Here is an 18,962-nt window from a genome sequence, read left to right as displayed (position 1 = left end):
CACACGTAAACGGGAGAATATGTTTGTTTTAACCTGAAATGCTCCTTAGGCGTGTTTTTCTTGCAAAAATGATACTGATGGACTCGTTAGTGCTACATGAGTGATGGTTAATAAACATAGCTTCACCGACCAGCGCCGTGGTGGAACCTTGCCAAGAGGCCTTCTTATCTTTCATGCCATGAAGTTATATTTGTATTGTGTTCTTCGTGTTTTTGCATTCAGCCGGATGTTCTCGCGCGTCAAATGAAAGGTTGAAAAATGTTCAACGTACTTCCGTTGCGGGTGGTAGATTTCATAAACATAAACCTTTCTCTTCCTTTGCACAAATGAATAAGGTTTGTTTATTTTGTAAACCGTATTGCCTTTTTGTCATTTCAAGAGTGACCATTTGTCACTTTGAAAACGTTTTCCTTTACTACTCTGATTGTTTACCAGTTTACGCATGGATATGTGTTAAATGTAACATTCAAGGAAATTAGCCAGACTGATTTCTTAGATAAAAGGCTGGGGTGCGCCTTTGAATTTTCCCACGCCCTGTTTTTGTTTTTTCGGATGTTTGCTTGTGATAATAAACATTCACAGCACACACACTAAAAGACAAATTTCGTTACTGGTTGCGTGCTTTGAGGTTTATAAATACTCACTGTATAAACGACAAGGTTATTAGGCTATCGGTGATCGTTATTCATGGTAATTCAGCAGCTGATTTGTCGAGACACTGTTGAAATGATATTCTGTTTCCAAAGGAGTATCTTCAAATGCACTTTCTTAATTTTTCTTTGTCTTTAAGCGGAGTTTTGTCTTATTGACAGCTTCTTTCAAATATATATTGCACTACCTTGTCGTCCTCTAGCGCCACCCCGTTGTGAAAACGAGGTGTTAAAAAGTAACCAGATAACCACTTATCTTTGGAGACTTATGGATGAACTCGAAAGCCTGTAAACCCCGTGACATAAACCAGATTGCATTTCACGTAACAATCCCTTTATTTGTTATTTTCGTCAACTTTTTACAATTGGAGAATTTTGCAATGGATCAAGCTATATTTTACGATAAACCGTAGATTGACATATGAATTCTCCTAAAGGAACGATTTGATGTTGCGTTGGAGGATTTTTATCTCCAATGCTATCTTATTTAACTGTCTTAAAATGAACAGAAAGCTTGGGATATAGTTCCCTGAAAGCTTCTTATCCTCATTCCTCTGAAATGGATTCACATTTTGTGTTGATAATGTTAATGATCCTCTCTATAGCAATGGATTCACACAAGGTATGACTTATTAATGAAAATCCATACTAAAGGCTACGGGTATGTTCAAATTCTTCATGTGATCTGTTTATATATTGGTACCAGTAAATCCTGCTCAATTTTCAGCGTTTTTTGGTCATTTTTCTCGCCACTCTTTCTGAGTTGCATTTGCGTTATGATCACCAGATGTACAGTTGGTTGAAACTGATTGCGTTGAGACGCACTGAGTAACTGTTGTTATAGACAAAGACTGATATCGTTTTACTGATTAAAAAAATGCAGGGTACCTCTAAATTGAAAATGATTTCCCAAATACATGCAATGTGTTCCTGCAATGACAATCTCTCCTTCTTCACTGTTATGCATGGAAATGATAGTTTCTTTTCTTATATATGATATTGCTTCCGATTTCCTATTTTTTGACGTAATTCAACAGGAGCCGTAACCAGGGTAGTTCATAGTTAATTTTTTGTGGAAACGTTCTCTGGTTAAAAATTATTAGATTATTTTGATTGACCTACAGTCTTCAACGGGTGAAAGTAAAATTAAGAGCGACTAAATTTCAGGAACTAAATGTGTAAAATTTACAACCGAATTATAAATTTATGAAGAGACTGTGTTACTTTCAAGGGAGTAGACGCGAATATTGCCCGGATCGGTAAGAAATGCTTTAATAACATATAACATACCGTAAGATAAGGTGGGATACTAACGGACCGCCTCATCATAGTCGTCTTTGAACTATGGGGTGAACTCACTTCAGCGTATAAGGACTCGAGTCCTAGCACCGAAATCTTTTAAAAAGAACACTGAGGGCGTCCTCGTCACTTTTACGGGATGAATTTTTGAGAAATGACGCACAACGTCTTGCGAGCTGAGTCTACCTCGTTTAATGTCCTCTCCCACTGAGGACTGCTTTATCCATTTGCGATGGAAAAATTCTTCAGATTCCATACAGTATCGGAATGCCGTAAGGCTCATAAGCATTGTAACAGTGAGGGTTAACTTAATACAACGTCCAATGTATGAAAGGGTACCTCTCTTCGAACATGAACGACGGAAAGCGAATTACGGTCGGTCCCGCTCTGTGTGTTCGCGTGTTAAAGTGAGCGATTAAGATGTCGACCCTTGACCTTTCTTTTTAAGATAGGCAGATTTTTTCATTAAGACTACACGCTCGCTCTAGAAGCGTAAACTTTGATACCCTTAAACATATGAATATAAAGTAACGGCTCTTTTGTAACGGTTGCGATAAACTTGTCACGCATTACATGAAATATAACTCGTCACGCAATACGCCTATTGCTAGGAAACGATCATTGTCGAAGCCCTTCATACTACGATATTCAATGAGCTTGGGTTGAGGTCTAGTGGTCTTCTGCTTCCATATAGCAGAGATCAGATCATGATCACTAAGGGCCAGCTTCATTGTTCTACTTGTAGCAAATCGTTCCGGGTTGCTGTCAATAAGGACATCAGTGACGCAGAGCTGTTGAAATGACGACTTCGCCCAAGGCTGCCCTCGGTGATTGCCTCACTTTGCTCAAATCATCGAGACAATGACTCATTTATGTCCTTTTGATTACCTCTTTGCCTTTCCACTATGTTTTGGTATCTAAGACCATCAGCAAGACTTGATAGTCTGTCAACGAGGTCTCTGTGAGAGGCCATCTTGCTAATCCTGGGAACTCATCGCCTCGTTCTCGCGCTGTGGCGCGGTACTGGGTTCCAATAGGCGTATTGCGTGACAAGTTATATTTTTTATATAATGCGTGACAAGGTTATACATATTTAATGATAAGTTTTATATATGACATGACGTATTTTTGATACAAACGGCATTCCATAGTGTTGAAACCGCCAAGGAAGAGTAAGGAAGACAAGGAAGCGTAACAAACCAAACTAAGCCAACGGTCACAAAGATTGAACACCTTGTTAGTGGTGCTCTGATGCTCTGGTTTTTTTTTTTGGAAGTTGACCACTGACCAGGTACTGGTTTTCGATTTGATTGCAGGCCCAACCCAGGTTAATTCACGTAAACATAATTTTCGTGCGCTTTCTGTGGCTCGACGCGGCTACACGGCGATACTACATCAACGAAAGTTCTTACAAAGTCAACGCTTTTCGTGTTCAGGTGTTCAGGTGTTCGTGTTTGGAAGCGGATGTTTTTTTCGTTGGTTTGAATCCAGTTTGACATGTCATGTTATCTGTGGTTCACACTGGTGGCTACGCAGTTATTCAAGTCAAGCATCGGCGGGATGTAAACTTAAAGCTGAATGTTTATTTTTAATTTGCTTAGAGCTGCTTTTTTCTCTGTATTGCAATTTTTGGCATATCTTTAGAAGCTCTGCTAAGGTTACATGACGCCTGGAGGACCTATGTCTATAACAGAAACCAAAGGAGAGCGAAAGAGAACGATAACGACAAAACAGAATACCAGTAATAGCTCATACTTAGCGGAAGAAGTTACTCCACAAATTCTTTCCTAGGGCACTAAACCGATTGTTATTTTAAGGATGAGTTATTTGAAGTGGATACTTAATTTTAAAAGGTGGTTTAATCGGTTCTTCCTTTGTTCAGGAATGAAAATCGAATTTTTATTGTCAACTGGACTTATCTGTACTCTTTTGGACATAAAGAAAAAGTTGATTTGTTTGTTTGTTTTGCTCTAAAATGCGATGCTTTTTTAATCCATTTGCCCAACTGGTTTTCGTTGTGCCTCGACAGTGACAAGAAAATTTTGCCCTTATTTGATAAACACGTATTCGCAATGAGTTCTCGTAAAATTAGAGGGAAATCTCACTAGCTTGTGTTTTCAGAAGTTTGTGTAAAGCACCCAAACGTTATTTAAGTGTTGGAGCATATCGTGTTTGAAGTTCGTTCTTTCTTGGTTGTATTGCCGTATTTTGCCAATTTTTGTACCAAGCCAACCTGGCGTGTTTCAATGAAATACATCAAAATGTGAATGATCTTTTTTTCAGAGATAAAGGGGAATAAAGTACATTAGTAAACTCTTCTTTGACCTTGAACTGACAAAATTGTTTTTATGGCTTCTAATTTTTGCGTGATTCCTATTCGCTGGCTATTGACAGTTGACTCTGAAATGGCCTTTTTTCCTTTTCCATTCGCTCGCTGAGATTGTGCTTGTTTTCTTTTCAAACTCATTCGGTTCAAGGAAAAATTATTGCCAAACTGGTGAATTGCAAAGTAAATTTAACTGGAAAACCGATTCATGCGATATCGGTTTTTAACGTAAAATTTACCGTGGAATTTACTACCTAGTTAGGCAATGAATTTTTCTGTAGAAGAAAGCAAAGAAAATGATTCAATTATTAAAGCAGCAACCGGAAACATCAAAACGCGGACAATTCGAAACCTTTTATTTTCACAAACCCTACAGGCAGTAAGAATAAATGACCTGGGAGTTCCGCTTTTAGGCTTGGCTAAATCTATATATTAGGTCTTTCATCGCTTCAAGCAGGAATGGCGTCATGAATTTCAGCCATGATGTGTTGTGGGGAGACAAGGAGGACGCAAAAGGAAAAATTCTTGTCTGTTTAAACGTTTAGCAAAACTGTTCAGACATTTTGGTAGAAATGGTAAAAATGGTAGAAGCAATCCTTAGGTTACCAGAAGGTGGACCTTAAGAACCCGTTGGGAGAGGGGGGCGGGGCGTATGCACCCTTTGAGCCCCTTTGATCCCTAGCCTTTGGATAAACTATTGTTTGGCCTGTCTTTTTCAGAGATTTGAGTCGGATTTGAGTGTCGATGCCATTTGGTCTACCAGCTTTCAATATTATTTAAATTTAGAACATAGATCCCGTCAAAAAATGGCCAATCAGATTGGGCCTCGTAATCCCACGACTCCTCTGATTGGCCCGCAGCCGTCCTAAAAACAGACGACACCGTAAACTGATTGGCTATAATACCATCACATATCAAGACTTCAAGATTACGGACTTCTGGTCGCCCTTATTTTCTGTCAAGGTCATAAAGTAATACGAAAATAGAACGACTCTTACTTGTTGCATCTTTCTCATGTCTTGATAGAAACACGTGCAAGGTCGAAATTGCGACAAGTGTAAGCGGTCATTCTTCAACTTGCAGTCAGATGATCCAGATGGTTGTGTGGCGTGTTTCTGTTTTGGTGTGTCCAAAGACTGCAAATGCGCCAACCTTTATAAGGATATAGTAAGTAAACACAGTAAAAAGCATAATATAGTGGGCGTTGCAGCTAATGACAGTGACGTAAGATAGTACTTTCAACAGAGAGCATGCATCAAATCACAGATGGGGATTTTTTGAATAGTATCCTTTTTCTAGCTTTTCCATAATCACCAACGAAAAATATAACCACTTGAAAAAAATAAATAAAATATTCGATGCAGTTTCAGCGGATAAATATTTAGCTTTATTTTCATAACTTTACGTTTCAGGTTCATCTGCGTTTTGCACTGCTGGATGGTCCTGACTTCTTGCGACTCTCAGATTTGTCACGTAACACGATATTAAGGGCTGGCTTCCAGGTTCAAGGTGAACAGCAATATTTTGTGTTTGAAGACTTTGAAAAGATTCCTGCTGGTACGTATTACTGGTTCCTGGGCAAGGAGTTTCGAGGAGACATGGTAAGTTAGCCGTTTAGCTTATGGTTTCCAAATTATCCACAATTGTTTTTTCTCTTAAATGACTTCCCATCTCACCTGAACTGAGCTATACAGGTCTCTTGTTTTATCGCATTTTCTTAAGTTTGTAATATTTTGTTATACACGGACTTCTGAAAAGGGAGAGGCTCTGAACAAGCATATACTGGCATTTCTACCTAGAGATTACTACTTCCTGTCCAAACCGTAATTCCACTCTCTGTAAACTGCGCGTCTTGACAACTGACAACTAAATCACGATCCATTGGATAGCGCAATTGGTTTCGTTATGACTTATCCACTGGATAGTGCTTTATCCGCCAAATAATGCTATCCATGGTTTGGACAACTGGGGCATGATCTGTGTTTCACAATTTGATTCCGAAAAACCTGATGTCCCCTTTTATGGTCTTCGTGGTACTTCTTCTCCTTCCTCAATAGATCGAAACTGTACCAAACACGAGAGAATATGAGATAGGAGAGCGGATCCCCCTTATTTGACCCTATTTCGATAGAAATTATTTAAAATCTGTTATATCCTCTTGTTATACTGTTCTCTTGGCAAAAAAACAATGACCGTATACCCAAGATTCTTACGAGACTACTGATTTTGGCTCAAAGTCACCACTTTTTTCTCGAACTGGCTCGGTTTCGTAGTTGGTGAGTCGGTGTCGGGTACGCGGGCTTATTATAGTGTTGTGGGAATGGTGGAAAATAGGAGTCCTTTTTATTTGATCGAAGGTGTCCCCTTGGAAATATACTATGAAGCGTCTGGTCCTTTTATATTGCTGGTCAGTTCAATAAAGGTGCACAGTATAACAAGCCATAATCAGAAAAATATTTGACAGTTAAAGCTCTTCACATGTGTGATGAATGAACCGTGCAGGGAATTTGATCTTCAGTTAACTTTTAAATTGATATCCTCATTGTTTTTGGCTGATCTTTCGACGGATTGTTTTTTGGCACAGATTACGAGCTATGATGGAATCATGCGCTACAAGGTGTCACACGAGATGAGCCCAGGTGGAGAGCTGACCACAGACACAGATGTCCAAATTACCGTAAGTAGCTTGTTTGTCTGATGAATGGGAAAAGCGTCCCTATACATATTAGCTTTTTAAATAAACCGGGAATATAGATGTGTTACTGATATGTAAGCTCATTTTCCTGTAACTCAATTGAATGAAAAAAATGTATAATGATCTACCCCCCAAGTGACATTTTCCCTCATATTTCAAGACCGACTGTGGCTTTAAGCGTGCGAACTGTTACCTCTCGGGGACATCGAAGATCAGGGCGTCAATTCAGAGTCATTCATGTCGACGAGTTAAAACAGAGAAAGAGAGAATCCAATGATGATAAGGAAGAAAACAAAATAGTGCAATCATGAAGCAGAGGACAGATATTAGCTCCGGAAAATGAGTAGAGGAGATATAAGGCCCCTTTACTCTAGGGAAAATTGTTGGCACGGCAACCAGAAAATGCGGCACTTGTTCCTCGTTCACACAACCCTGTTTTTGGTAAGAGTGCCTGTCTCATGTTTTTGACCAGCATGCAGACATACACGAAAAACCCCAGTTCGCATGCGGAAGGGAAGCATTTGGAGTTTCTCCTTTTAAAAAGGTCGCCCATCTTGAGGGAAGTTTCAAACTTATGCATTCCCTTAGCATTTTCTGCTGACCAAAGAAGCCGAAGGCTCGTCAACAACAACAATAATAATAATAATAATAATAATAATAATAATAATAATAATAATAATAATAATCGTCCGATGTCATCGTCAGGCAAGGAATTTTAATCGGATGAAGCATAACTTATAGTACAAGAACAATAGAACAATAGAACAATATATACAATAGTACGCTAACAATAAATGTGAAATCTAAGTAAATAGTTTTGCCCTGACAGTCTGACTGCACATTAAGTGATGGTTTCAATTCTTTGATGTAGAACATCTCATGAATTAAGCAGTCAAATTTCGATGCGCATTTCTTTATGACACTAAAACTCGCCGCTGGGGGTGCTGTTGTTTGGCCATGATCTGCTAGGCGATGCCTCCCGATAGCTGAGTATCTATGTTCCTCAATTCGTTGATGCAAGTGCCGAGCTGTATAGCCAACATAGCTCGCATCACACGAGCCACATTGAAATTTATAATAATAATAATAATAATAATAATAATAATAATTAACAATTAACAATTAACAATTATTCCATGAGCCCACGTTGGATATGAGATGGTAAATAGCCAACGAGGCGCGTAGCGCCGAGTTGGCTATAACCAGTCTCATATCCAACAAGCGCGAATGGAATAATTGTTTTATTAAATTCCTTTAAACTCCAAAAGTTTAGAAAGTACGAAATACGAGCGAAAAAAGCGAGCAAATCCGAGCGAAATAAAAAAAACTTGATGAGAACCGATGCGATGTCGTGTAACACCTTGTGGTCAGACAGACGCAGGCTCGTCACAAAAACATTTCTTACCTTTTCGCGTACTTCTAAACGTCGGAATTTAACCCAGCTGTCCAGAAAAAATTTTGTTTTTGCTTTCTTCAGAGAGAAATTTCGCTTTCCGGCGAAAAAACTTTTAGCTTGGCAACACTTAGATCAATCATTTACCATATAAGGTCAAACCAAGGTATATGAGCTGATAAGCGAGATTGAGTGAACCAATCAGAGCACGAGAATTGCATTATCCCAGGTTGAGAAATTTAATCATAATAATAATAATTGCGGGCTCAAGCAGAGCCCGCAACCCTAATCGGAATGGCTGTTCAAAATTTATGGTGAAAAATCTTCTTCCAAAATTACCCAGAGTTCCCTGGGTGTAGGTGATCTTTGAAAGGTCAACACGTGCAAGCGGCAATGTGTTCACGTGATGGCTGTCAAAACATTAGCACAGCGGTGCACGTGCGGGATTTTGGTAGGTACTTGGTGTCCCTTTTTCTATTGTTTCAAATTTGTTTAAACAAGGTATAAAACGTTCAGTAATTATACAATTACCCTAACCTAACCCTAACGCTAATCCTAACGCTCATTCTTTAGCAGAAGCTGTGCCATGTGACAACAATAAATTTGTTCGGAAAAGGAAACAGTAGCTCCAGAGTAAACCTATAACGTTTAGACCTTGAGTAAAAGCAACTAGCTTGCAGAAGAGCATACCGAAATTTCATATCTCCATGGAAACGGAGACTACAAAGCATCAAAGATTGTGTAGTGAAAAAGTCCAACCGTCATACTTTTAAAGTTTCTACTATCTCTGCATTTTTTGCGGCGCTTGCCCACTAAATAAAATGGCGTCCAAAACCGTGATAATGCCTAGTGATTATCCATATACGTTATAGAATAGAAACCTCCAGTCAGAATGTTTACATTTATAGCGTTCCCATTGTTGTTATACCATTTGGTATATTTGCTTTATTGATTAAATCATGTTGTGTCCATTGTGTTCTCTTAATGCAACTCAATCTTTTCAGATATATTTCACTCATCTGAAAAATGCGATCCCGTCCAGATTTTCTACATAAGTTCTTAGGCCCAGTTCCTCAGCTTGGTAATAACAATTCTTAACAAGGGTGTGATGCAAGTGCTATACATCTGTAGGGTCAAAATTCTGTTGTATGCCGTAGTTTGAAACTGTCCAGCCCGCATTTCCTAAGCTTTAGTTACTCCTAGTAGTAATATTAGTGCTATTTCTTAAGGTAAAGGGAGGTGCAGCAACACTGAGCTCCCAGTTGCCATGTCTTACAAGGCGAGATTTCTCTTCTTGCATTCGATCTGAGTGACCATGTCACTAGTCTTAACTTGATCACTTCAGACAGATATGAAGGCGCTAAGCCATTAAGGCATTTCTAAACAAAAAGGAAAATTTTGAAATGAGGATCGGTTCGAAGGAATCGTTTACATTTGTCATTTTATCCTAGCCGGGTTCACTTTATCTGTGCTCGATTCTACGTTTTCACTACGTCGGTCCGAGCACGGGTAAATTTTGATTCGGCACCGATGAAGTTAGGTACAACCAGGTCAGTTACACCACGAAGTTTATCCGAGTTTGGTACGCTTCTATTTTTGTCCTACTTGCCGTGCCAAACATTCTCTGTAGCGACTAGCTTGCTCGATTACCAGACTTAAATTTAATGGAAACGATTTACTATCTTTTTATAGGGTAGAGGAATGATTCTTAAGTTCCGCCATGGAAGACGGCTTGAGGTTGGGAAGAACACGCTATATGGCCTTAAGTTATCTGAGGTTCGTACATGATAAATTAGAAAAGAATCCGCTCTTTTAATGTATAAGAAAGCAACTGTCCATTGTTAATGAAAAATCGTCTAAGCCGGACCTTAGCCTTCACCTTATCTTGGTTTTTTTTCAACAAAATATTATGCCCATTTCAGAAGAAAGAATCATTTTTATACTGTTCCGAAGAGTCTTTTTCTCGTGTTTGGAATTAAGAATTAATTTGTCGTAACGAAACAGCAGGAAGCTTACGCGACGACGACAACGCCTTTAACGAGAACGTCGACGAAAATATTATTTTTTGTTACTGTAATTATTTCGTTACAACCCAAAGTCGTTCCAAATGGAAAGTTAGAATCACCATTGCAGGAATAAAATTGGCATGAACGGTTGGTTGTTTGGGAAAAAAATTAAAATATTTCGTTAGATTCTCACGTCCTCTACACAACCTCAAATTTGGCCAATTCACATCGTTTTTGGAAGAGGACAGCAAAGCAATGTACCAAAATGCAAAACGCAAGTGCAGGACGTGCAGAGCTATTGTTAAAACTAATTAAACCTATTGTCTTGTGGCGTTATCGTAGCCGTCGTCGTCGTTCTCACGTAAGCTCTCTATTTTTCTCATACACTTGTTACCGATTCATTCCGTAAGCGATCATTTAGCTCTCTTCTTCCTTTGTTATGCGCAGCTCGACGGTGCTCGGCACCAAAAGTGACGAAGCTAAAAAGAAGGCTATGAGAGTTTTCGGGATCGTTCAAAGGAATCTCTCATCGTGGTGTCGATCTGTTAAGGAACGCTCACTACCTATCCTTATTACGTCCCATTGTCGAATACGCCACGATTGCTTGGTTTCCACATACAGAGAAAGGATTGACTGTATCGAATCCCTTCAACGCCGCGCAGAACGTTTTGTAAAAAACGATTACAGCCTCTATAGTAGCGTTTCATCTATGCTTACTGACTTGAACTGACCTTCACTGCAGTCAAGGCGCAGGATATGCGACCTCGGCATGTTTTATAGGGAAGATATCGTTGACGTCACCTATTGTCATTAATATGCCAACCACAGCGTGATTGGCTTTCGAAGCAAAGGATCTTTTGTTTTTGTGGTTGGCATATTTGAATAACAAAAGCAATGTTTGTAAACAGATATCTTCCCTATAAAATATAAAGAGGTCGAATTAACATCCTCCCTTCCCTACGACCTCCCCTCCGTGCCTGTGTATGGCCGTACAAGGGCGAGTCATGAATTTAAGATCAGGCTCCTATCCTCTTAAGTCGGTGCTTACAAACATTCTCTCCATGTAAGATCAATTCCTGTGTGGAACGCGTTATCAGCTGATGTTTTTAGATCGGCATCTTATCCAGAATTTATCCGAAGAGTGGCCACTACTTTAAAATATTAATTTAATCACTCACTGAAAATGTCCCATTAATCCATTTACCCCTAAATCGGCCTAAACCGGCCATACTTAGTATTTTACTCTGTCTAACGCCAGACGATTTTACTCGTCAATGGGGCACCCCAAGGATTCCTTATTTGCTTCATTTATCCTCACTGTGTAGTCTGTAATTTCATACCATGTAATTTTGATTGTAATTTATACCATGTAAATGTAATTGTAATGCCATATCATGTAAATTGAGCGACTGCTGGCGGCTCCATTGCCAGATTAGCATTAGTAAGCGCTCGAGGCAATTACCTTCATTAAAGATAAAGATTAAAGTTACATTGGTTAATCATTTAATGTTACCAGGACTGGCTGCGGTTCCCCGATGGTAGTCGAGTGACCAGAGATCATGTCATGACAGTTTTGTCTGCTGTGGATAGCATCTTAGTAAGAGCAACTTACGGCAACACAACAACGCGATCAATGTAAGAATTGCCTTGTCGTTGTGTGTAAAAAGCGGCCGAAACTTGGTTGTTATGTGTTAAATGTGCTACGGAAACTAATAGTTTGGAAGGTGCGCTGATTAGAACTTTCAAGAGAAAGCTAAATCGGTCATAAAGTGATAGACAACATCAGAAGCATTCGGCCATTCACATACCACATTTTCTCTGTTAAAGTACTTGACGAAATAAACCCGGGGAATAACCGTGACGAACTGCAACGTAGTTTACGCCTTATTTGCTACTCCGTGTAATTCAAACAGAACGTTTTTTGATTGAAAGCTCTCTTATTCTGCAGCTTATTCAACTAGTCCCCCTTTTCTCGAAGTGATCTTGCTTTAGAAGACAGGTAAAAAATGCTTTGCGTTTATCTAGTTGCATTTAACAAATACACTCGCTTTTATTTCCTAGTCTTTATGACGTAACTTTAGAAAAAGGTGTAACACAGTACACAAGATTTGGAAAAGCCAAGAACATTGAAGAATGTTCCTGTCCACCAGAATACAGTGGAACTTCCTGTCAAGTAAGCCTGAAAGCCACAGAAAAATAAAGGGTGACCTGATCTTGTGCTTTTTCCTCTCGGAGTCTTATTGCGAATGCTTGATTATGCCAGACACCAAGGGCTGTTTGTAGAGTCCGCGGAGTGAACTTGAGCAGGCAAAATAGAGTGACTTAAAAGGGGAATTTAATGATGTGCTCCCAGGGAAAATTCTCAGATACAAGTCTTAACCCTTTCACCGCAAAAAATGCAAATTGACACTTATAGATTTTACTTTGTCTAAGACCAGACGATTTTACTCGTCAGTGGGGAGCCCTCGGCAGTGACAGGGTTAAATTGCTGGAAATAAATCTAAATCGCAATTAATGGTCAATTCCATTTCAACCTCAACCACTGTTTTTTCAAATCATGTGTTTTAGTTTGCTTATCTCCAAGGGTGACCTGTGCTGAACTTTTATAACCTCTATCCGAGCATGCGTCCGCATTTGGCGATAAGTGCACAAAAGTTGGGTGGCCGTGGTGCCACGCAGAGTTTTCACTTAGACCACTCAGTTTGGATGCTATACCACAAAGCTAAACTTTTTGAAATCTAGGATCTCTGCAAACGTTTTCTGTAGCAGTTTGTGATGTAAAATTAGAAATCAACCATGCCTCTCGCTAGCTTGTTTGCGGCTCAAATGACAGCTAGTTTTGCTAACTTGCATGAAGTGCCTAGTACAGCACATAAACAGCAAAATGTCATGCGGAAATTGAAAAATAAATTTGTGTTAAATAAAAAAAACCAACATTTTTCTAAGCATCTTGCGGGCCGGAATCCTAAATCCTTGAATCTCAATCTAATCGCGCACTTGTAGGCGGTCCAGCTTTTACGATACGGACCGCGGTCCGAAATCTGTTCCGTGCTGAAACTTTCGTGGCTTATTGAAAATGTTTTTACTAAGGCGCGACGAAACGTTGGATTTTACCTCGTAAATTGCACGTAAATAATCGTTGCAAAGAAAAGGAAAACCATCAGCAATGAAATAAAAGACCTGGTTATTCTTCAAAAAGGCGAGTATTCACATGATTTTGCTGACAACACTTTACTGGTTTGCTGTTTTCGCGTTGTAACATCCGTTATCTTCTTTGGAGTTCTATTTCTAAACTCGTTTTATATTGCTTCATTTAAGAATATACGGATTCTTAGCTAAAATAGGCAAACAAACACATGGCGACACTGTGGTTTTTCGCGTTGTTGTTTTTCGTGAACTGTTGACATGCCGTTTAACTAAACGACTAACTGCAGAGAGGTCATCTGAACTCAGTTTTTCGGTTCATATCCGTTATTTTCTTTGGAGTTCTATTTTGTAATCTCGTTCTATTCTCGTTCATTTTGCTGTGGAGTTTGCATGAACTAATGTCAACAGGTTTTTCTTGTGTAGTTTTTCTTTGTGAAGGACTTGATGGAGAACAAAGATGAATCCTTGAAATAATAAGATATGAAGGCAGAGACAGATGTTTGAGTATTTTTCACTAAATTTTTTTCTCCAGTTTTAAGAACTTTCGTTTTCAGACAAATTATTTTAATACGTAGAACATTATTCGCCTGTTTGTACGAAATTTTCAAACATCATTGTTTAGTTTGTTTAGCTCATTTCTCTGTTCTTGCTATGAAATATAACTGCTTGTTTCTTATATTTATTGCACCAAGAGATATTTGAAGTTCGGTTTTATCGTTAATCTATCATTTCTTTCTGAACTTTGCGAAGGGAGCGCTTTTTTCAGTAAAAAGTTAATTTCAACTGTGACAGTGCGACGTGCGTAGAGCACGTAGAAAGACTTTTTGCAAATCAGTTTGCCATGTTCAGGGACATGCGGCCTCGGGCCGTACTCAAGACCTCAGGCACAGTTTTTCCCTATACGGACCTCCCAGCCGGTGAATAACATATACACATTTGTTATAAGGTTTATCTCAACAACGAAAAATATTTCAGGGCGTTTGAGTGCATTTGGAATCTTTGTCATCGATTGCGAATGGGATTGAAAAAGACCTCTCCGTCCAAGAAACACTTGCTTCGGGCGTTTTGATAACCGAATTCAGCTCAGCAACAAGCAACAGTTTCCCTGGAGCATTTCTGATTGAAACCAGCGTAGTTTGAAAAACAGTATTTTATGATCTTCTTGACAAAAAGGGTGGTACCTTTTTCAACTTTCCGAAAATAGTGAACATTTTAAGTTAGTTTGTAAGTTACTCTGTCGAAGGGTACTAATGGAAAAACATATTTATGCTTTCTTTTATTTGCTAAGAAATTGAATCTCTTTTTCGGAAAAGGATTTTTCAAAGCTTACTTGGGATGGCTGTCATGAAAAGTGGTGCTTGTTGCTCGATATCATGAACTTCTGTCGATATCGATTGTTTAATTATTTCGACTTCAATTAACTGCATGCAAGGCTGGTTCATAGGTCTAGAACCAATCTAACATCTGCAATTTCTATTTATTTGGTTGTATATTTAGGATTGTGCAAAAGGGTATACTCGTTCGTACCCAGGACCCGATTTTACTCCTTGTGTGACTTGCAACTGTAATCAGCATTCCAAGGAATGTGATCCAGAAAATGGGCAATGTATGGTGAGTATAAAGACCTTTGGCCTTTAATAGGTCCAGTTATCAATTATGTAGAAACATTTTTGCCTCCTTTCCTTTGCCGTGATTGCGAACAAACGCCTTAGCTTTGTTATAAGATTGCGGAAACAGTACCAGTGCTCAGTCATAAATAATATATAGATTTAGCCAAGCCTAAAAGCGGAGCCCCCGTTTCTAACCCCAGAAAGCAATATAGTGTTAATGGAAATAATTATGCTTCTGCATAAAGTACTCAGTTAATCGTCATTAGTCTATACAGTTTAAAGTGATCAAACACCTCTGAGCTGACAGCAGTAAACAAACAAGCCTTGCAAACAATAATCAACAATTTTAATCAACAACTAAATCTGAAATTACATGCACAGTAATCTCTTTTACAAAATTTCTCTTCAGTTTAGAACAACAGGGAAAATCTTACTAATTAAAAGGTCAAGCTAAAAAGTAGTAGATTCGCTTACTCGACTGCAATTTTACAGTCAAACAAAGCAGCTCACGACTGGACATCCATTTCACACAAAAAGCCTGTAAGTGTGACTGTTGCAATACACCAGAATCTCTGTCAACACGGAGTTGCAAACGTTTTGTTTTAGCGAGTTTTACAAAATATGTGAGGCAGCGAGGCTTATATTTAGAAGAAAAACATTACCTGAAAGCCAACCGTTGTAAATGTCGCTCTTTTTCTCTCAGCTGACGGTATTCTTCATTGAAATTTTCCCTTCTTTTTCCTTCCTTGACTTCTCTCGAGGCTTTCTTCGCTTAAGGACGGTGCCTATTATTGTTATTGCGCATACGTTCTGTGCATCTCGAGAAACTCTGATTTCCTATCGGTGATGCTTACTAATACAGTAATATTTTTGCGCGTTTTAAAACTGTCCAGAGAAAGTATATCTTAGTAAGTACTCTTGGTACTCAAAAAGAAAATTGGGGGTAACCATACATTTTTCAGAGATAATTAAGCTTTAATTTGAGAAAGAACGCCATACATTGCTTTGTATTATAAAGCTTTTTACAAATATATTCAACAATTATCTTTGAAAAATGCGTGGTTACCCCCAATTTTCTTTTTGGATTTCAATAACACTTGTTAAGATCTACAGTTCCTGCATAATCATAAACCGGGGCAAAAATACCTTTGAATTAGTAGGCACCGTCCTTAAATTTCTCAAATTTTGTCGCCTCTTCTCGACCTCGCGCTCTTCTGTGATGACGTCAGCGTACGCCCGCCCGCCCGATCGCCCGTACAAACTGTCGGGGTGGAGGCTCAGGCGCGGGAAGTGCGCCAGCGGAGCACCATGGGTAAGATTTTTTGGGAAATCTATCCATGCGAGAAATTTTGATTATGACGTCAGCGTACGCCAACCCGCCCTCCCGTACAGACTGTCGGGGTGGAGGTGGCTTTGGGTGCCTTTGGGGATGGGGGTGTTCGGTCAAGTTTCCTTGGCAGGAAATTGCATGGCCAACGTTGCATTTGGCAACCCGCGTTTTTCTGGCCGGAAATCACAGACTGTCATCGGTTTTCGTTAGTTTGAGAAAGTCTGAGATCTTCGTCCAAAGACTGCGAACAACAGTCGCCATCTAACTTCATTACGTCTTAGGTTTTTTGTTTGAATCGGTAATAATCAGCGTTTGGGTGTTACGAGCAGCGAAATGGATCGGCTGTCATTTCTAAATTACGGGTTACGCTGTGCGGGTCTGCAAGAGGAAAGCTGGATCTTATTGTTTATTTGGAAAGGTTGTAGTGGCATTGTCTTTGGCGTTGCTGCGTAATGAAAGTATGTATTGGCGCAAAGAATCCTTACTTGAAGAAGCAGTTCCTCTGTGAATCTGGGAAGAGACTGTAAAAAAATTATGAAGGCACCTTAGCATTTGTATGTGCTTAGCAAAGCAACGCTTTTGTGTGAAACGAGTACTAACCGTCACCAGGTTCGTTCTTCTTTGTTGTCTTTTATACGGACATTTACGTCAAATTGCTTAGCAATTACTTAGCAATTAGCTTAGCAATTACTTAGCAATTCCTTACCAATTGCTTAGCAATTACTGCGAGATACGTTTGTTACTTGGCTTATTTCTCCGACTCAAGTCGAAGAAAAACTCACATCTCTTCTTTGATTTCTTTCAAATGTTTTGAAAGACACACACCGTGAATTTGCTTTGCATCTGAAATTGGTTTGGACTCAAACAATTCTTTTACGTTTTATCCAAATGTTTGCTATCCAATAGTTTAGTTGGATGCTGAGACTCTTCGTTTTTCCTGCTGTCGCTTATTTTTTAAACTTATTGAAGAAAAAGGCAAGCGAAGTCCGGAGGGCTTACATCCTGACCGGCTCAGCTTTTATGAGTTTACGGTGAAGTTTACAAAAGATTAAGATTTCGAAAATTGTCGCGAAGAGCTTCAACTCCTTGCCAAACTAAACACGATTATAACAGATGAGCATTGGAAATCCTTTCCGTCAAAACAATTCTGTTCATCTTTTGTTCAATGTCTACGGCCGACGAATTTTTCAGAGAGACATTTGTATGTTGTTTGTTTGTTGTTATAGCCATGAGGTGCTATCATTATAAGTGATCTCAAGAGTAATGCCATTGACAACTTGTAGTCAAGGTTTGTAGTTCGCAATAATTATAACTGACCGAAGTCAAGAATAAAACGACTGAAACCATTCTCAGCTTTAAGAGATTTACTTGTCTTATGCTTTCGCTCTGTCAAGATCACTTTTCTCTATCTCAATGAAAAGTAAAGTCGAACTTGTGGAGTTTTTTCGATGTTATTCAAAGAAGGAAATCGGCTTTAGTTTCTGTTGTCTTTACTCTTATATATCACAAAAATGACACCGTGAAATGGTCACAATTAAGTGGACAAAGTCGTTTCTCCTTTTAATTAAGGGCCGTGTTCAGTGAACAGTATACACCCTTTGGGGTTTTACCGGGTTTTCTTTTGTTCTGGCTTATTTTGAAGTATCGAGTTTCCTTTGATAGTTTAAAATGTCACCGACACAGAACTCTGTGACTCAACCAAAGCACATAAACGGTTTTGCTGTTGAGATTTAAAAGTAGGTCTGTTAACTTATTGATTTATACCATTTACTTTTAAATGTAATACAACTGTAATGACGCAAACGTTTGTTTATCATTTATGCTCATAAATATATTTCTAAAATGCATGTTTGCACTTGATTGAATACTGGCTATGGTTGTGCAGCAAAAAAGTGAAAAAATTATAATCACAGTTGAGAAGACCTTACCGGGGTCCTGCCTCGATTCTTGGTTTTACATTAGTTTATCTCTTTAAATTCCGGTATTAAATAAAATAACTGTGGAGCTCCGCTTTTAGGCTTGGCTAATTATATTAATAAATTAATGATGTAATCATGTTAAACGTTAATATAGATCACTTTCATAAATGGCAACCACCTTTACATTCTTTTGTATTTATGTTAATTAGACCTGCTGGCCTCAATTTGAAACAAATATGCTTTTGAAATTTGCTCGTTGTAGCGAGGCTAGAAAGGCTTAAATTCATTGAAACAAAGGAATATTTTATTTGGCCGCCATTATCTTTGAGGTCTATAGAAAGGGAACACTAACAGTTTAAGCGACGAGTGATAGAGCGACGTTCGTATGACCTTCAAAAAGTGTTCGCAGTTTGTTTTAAGGACCAATGTTTGGCAAGATTAAAAAGAAAACTTCTCTTTATTTTCACCAAGAAGACTCCTAATATTCGATTGCCCAATGAATGAGTTGCCAGTAATAGCCCTTATTCACGATAGCCGCTATGTTGGTTTTCAAATTGTCATGCAAATTAGCCATGTGTTATCCTGGG

The 18,962-nt window shown here is 38.9% G+C and overlaps 1 protein-coding gene across 3 annotated transcripts in view; it reads left to right on the top strand.

Moving 5' to 3' along the window:
• LOC137997321 (basement membrane-specific heparan sulfate proteoglycan core protein-like) overlaps positions 1-18,962 on the top strand; it is a 112,221-nt gene that overhangs the window by 39,522 nt on the left and 53,737 nt on the right. For all 3 annotated transcript variants that reach the window (XM_068843244.1, XM_068843245.1, XM_068843246.1), the window contains exons 16-22: positions 5,302-5,442; positions 5,688-5,876; positions 6,860-6,952; positions 10,056-10,139; positions 11,886-12,004; positions 12,431-12,542; positions 15,014-15,127. In XM_068843244.1, coding sequence (XP_068699345.1) covers positions 5,302-5,442; positions 5,688-5,876; positions 6,860-6,952; positions 10,056-10,139; positions 11,886-12,004; positions 12,431-12,542; positions 15,014-15,127 — 852 coding nt within the window. The remainder of the gene's footprint in view (positions 1-5,301; positions 5,443-5,687; positions 5,877-6,859; positions 6,953-10,055; positions 10,140-11,885; positions 12,005-12,430; positions 12,543-15,013; positions 15,128-18,962) is intronic.

This window comes from Montipora foliosa, chromosome 3 (assembly GCF_036669935.1).
Source record: "Montipora foliosa isolate CH-2021 chromosome 3, ASM3666993v2, whole genome shotgun sequence".
NCBI classification, from domain to species: Eukaryota; Metazoa; Cnidaria; class Anthozoa; order Scleractinia; family Acroporidae; genus Montipora; species Montipora foliosa.
This window is presented reverse-complemented; position numbering and strand designations above follow the sequence as displayed.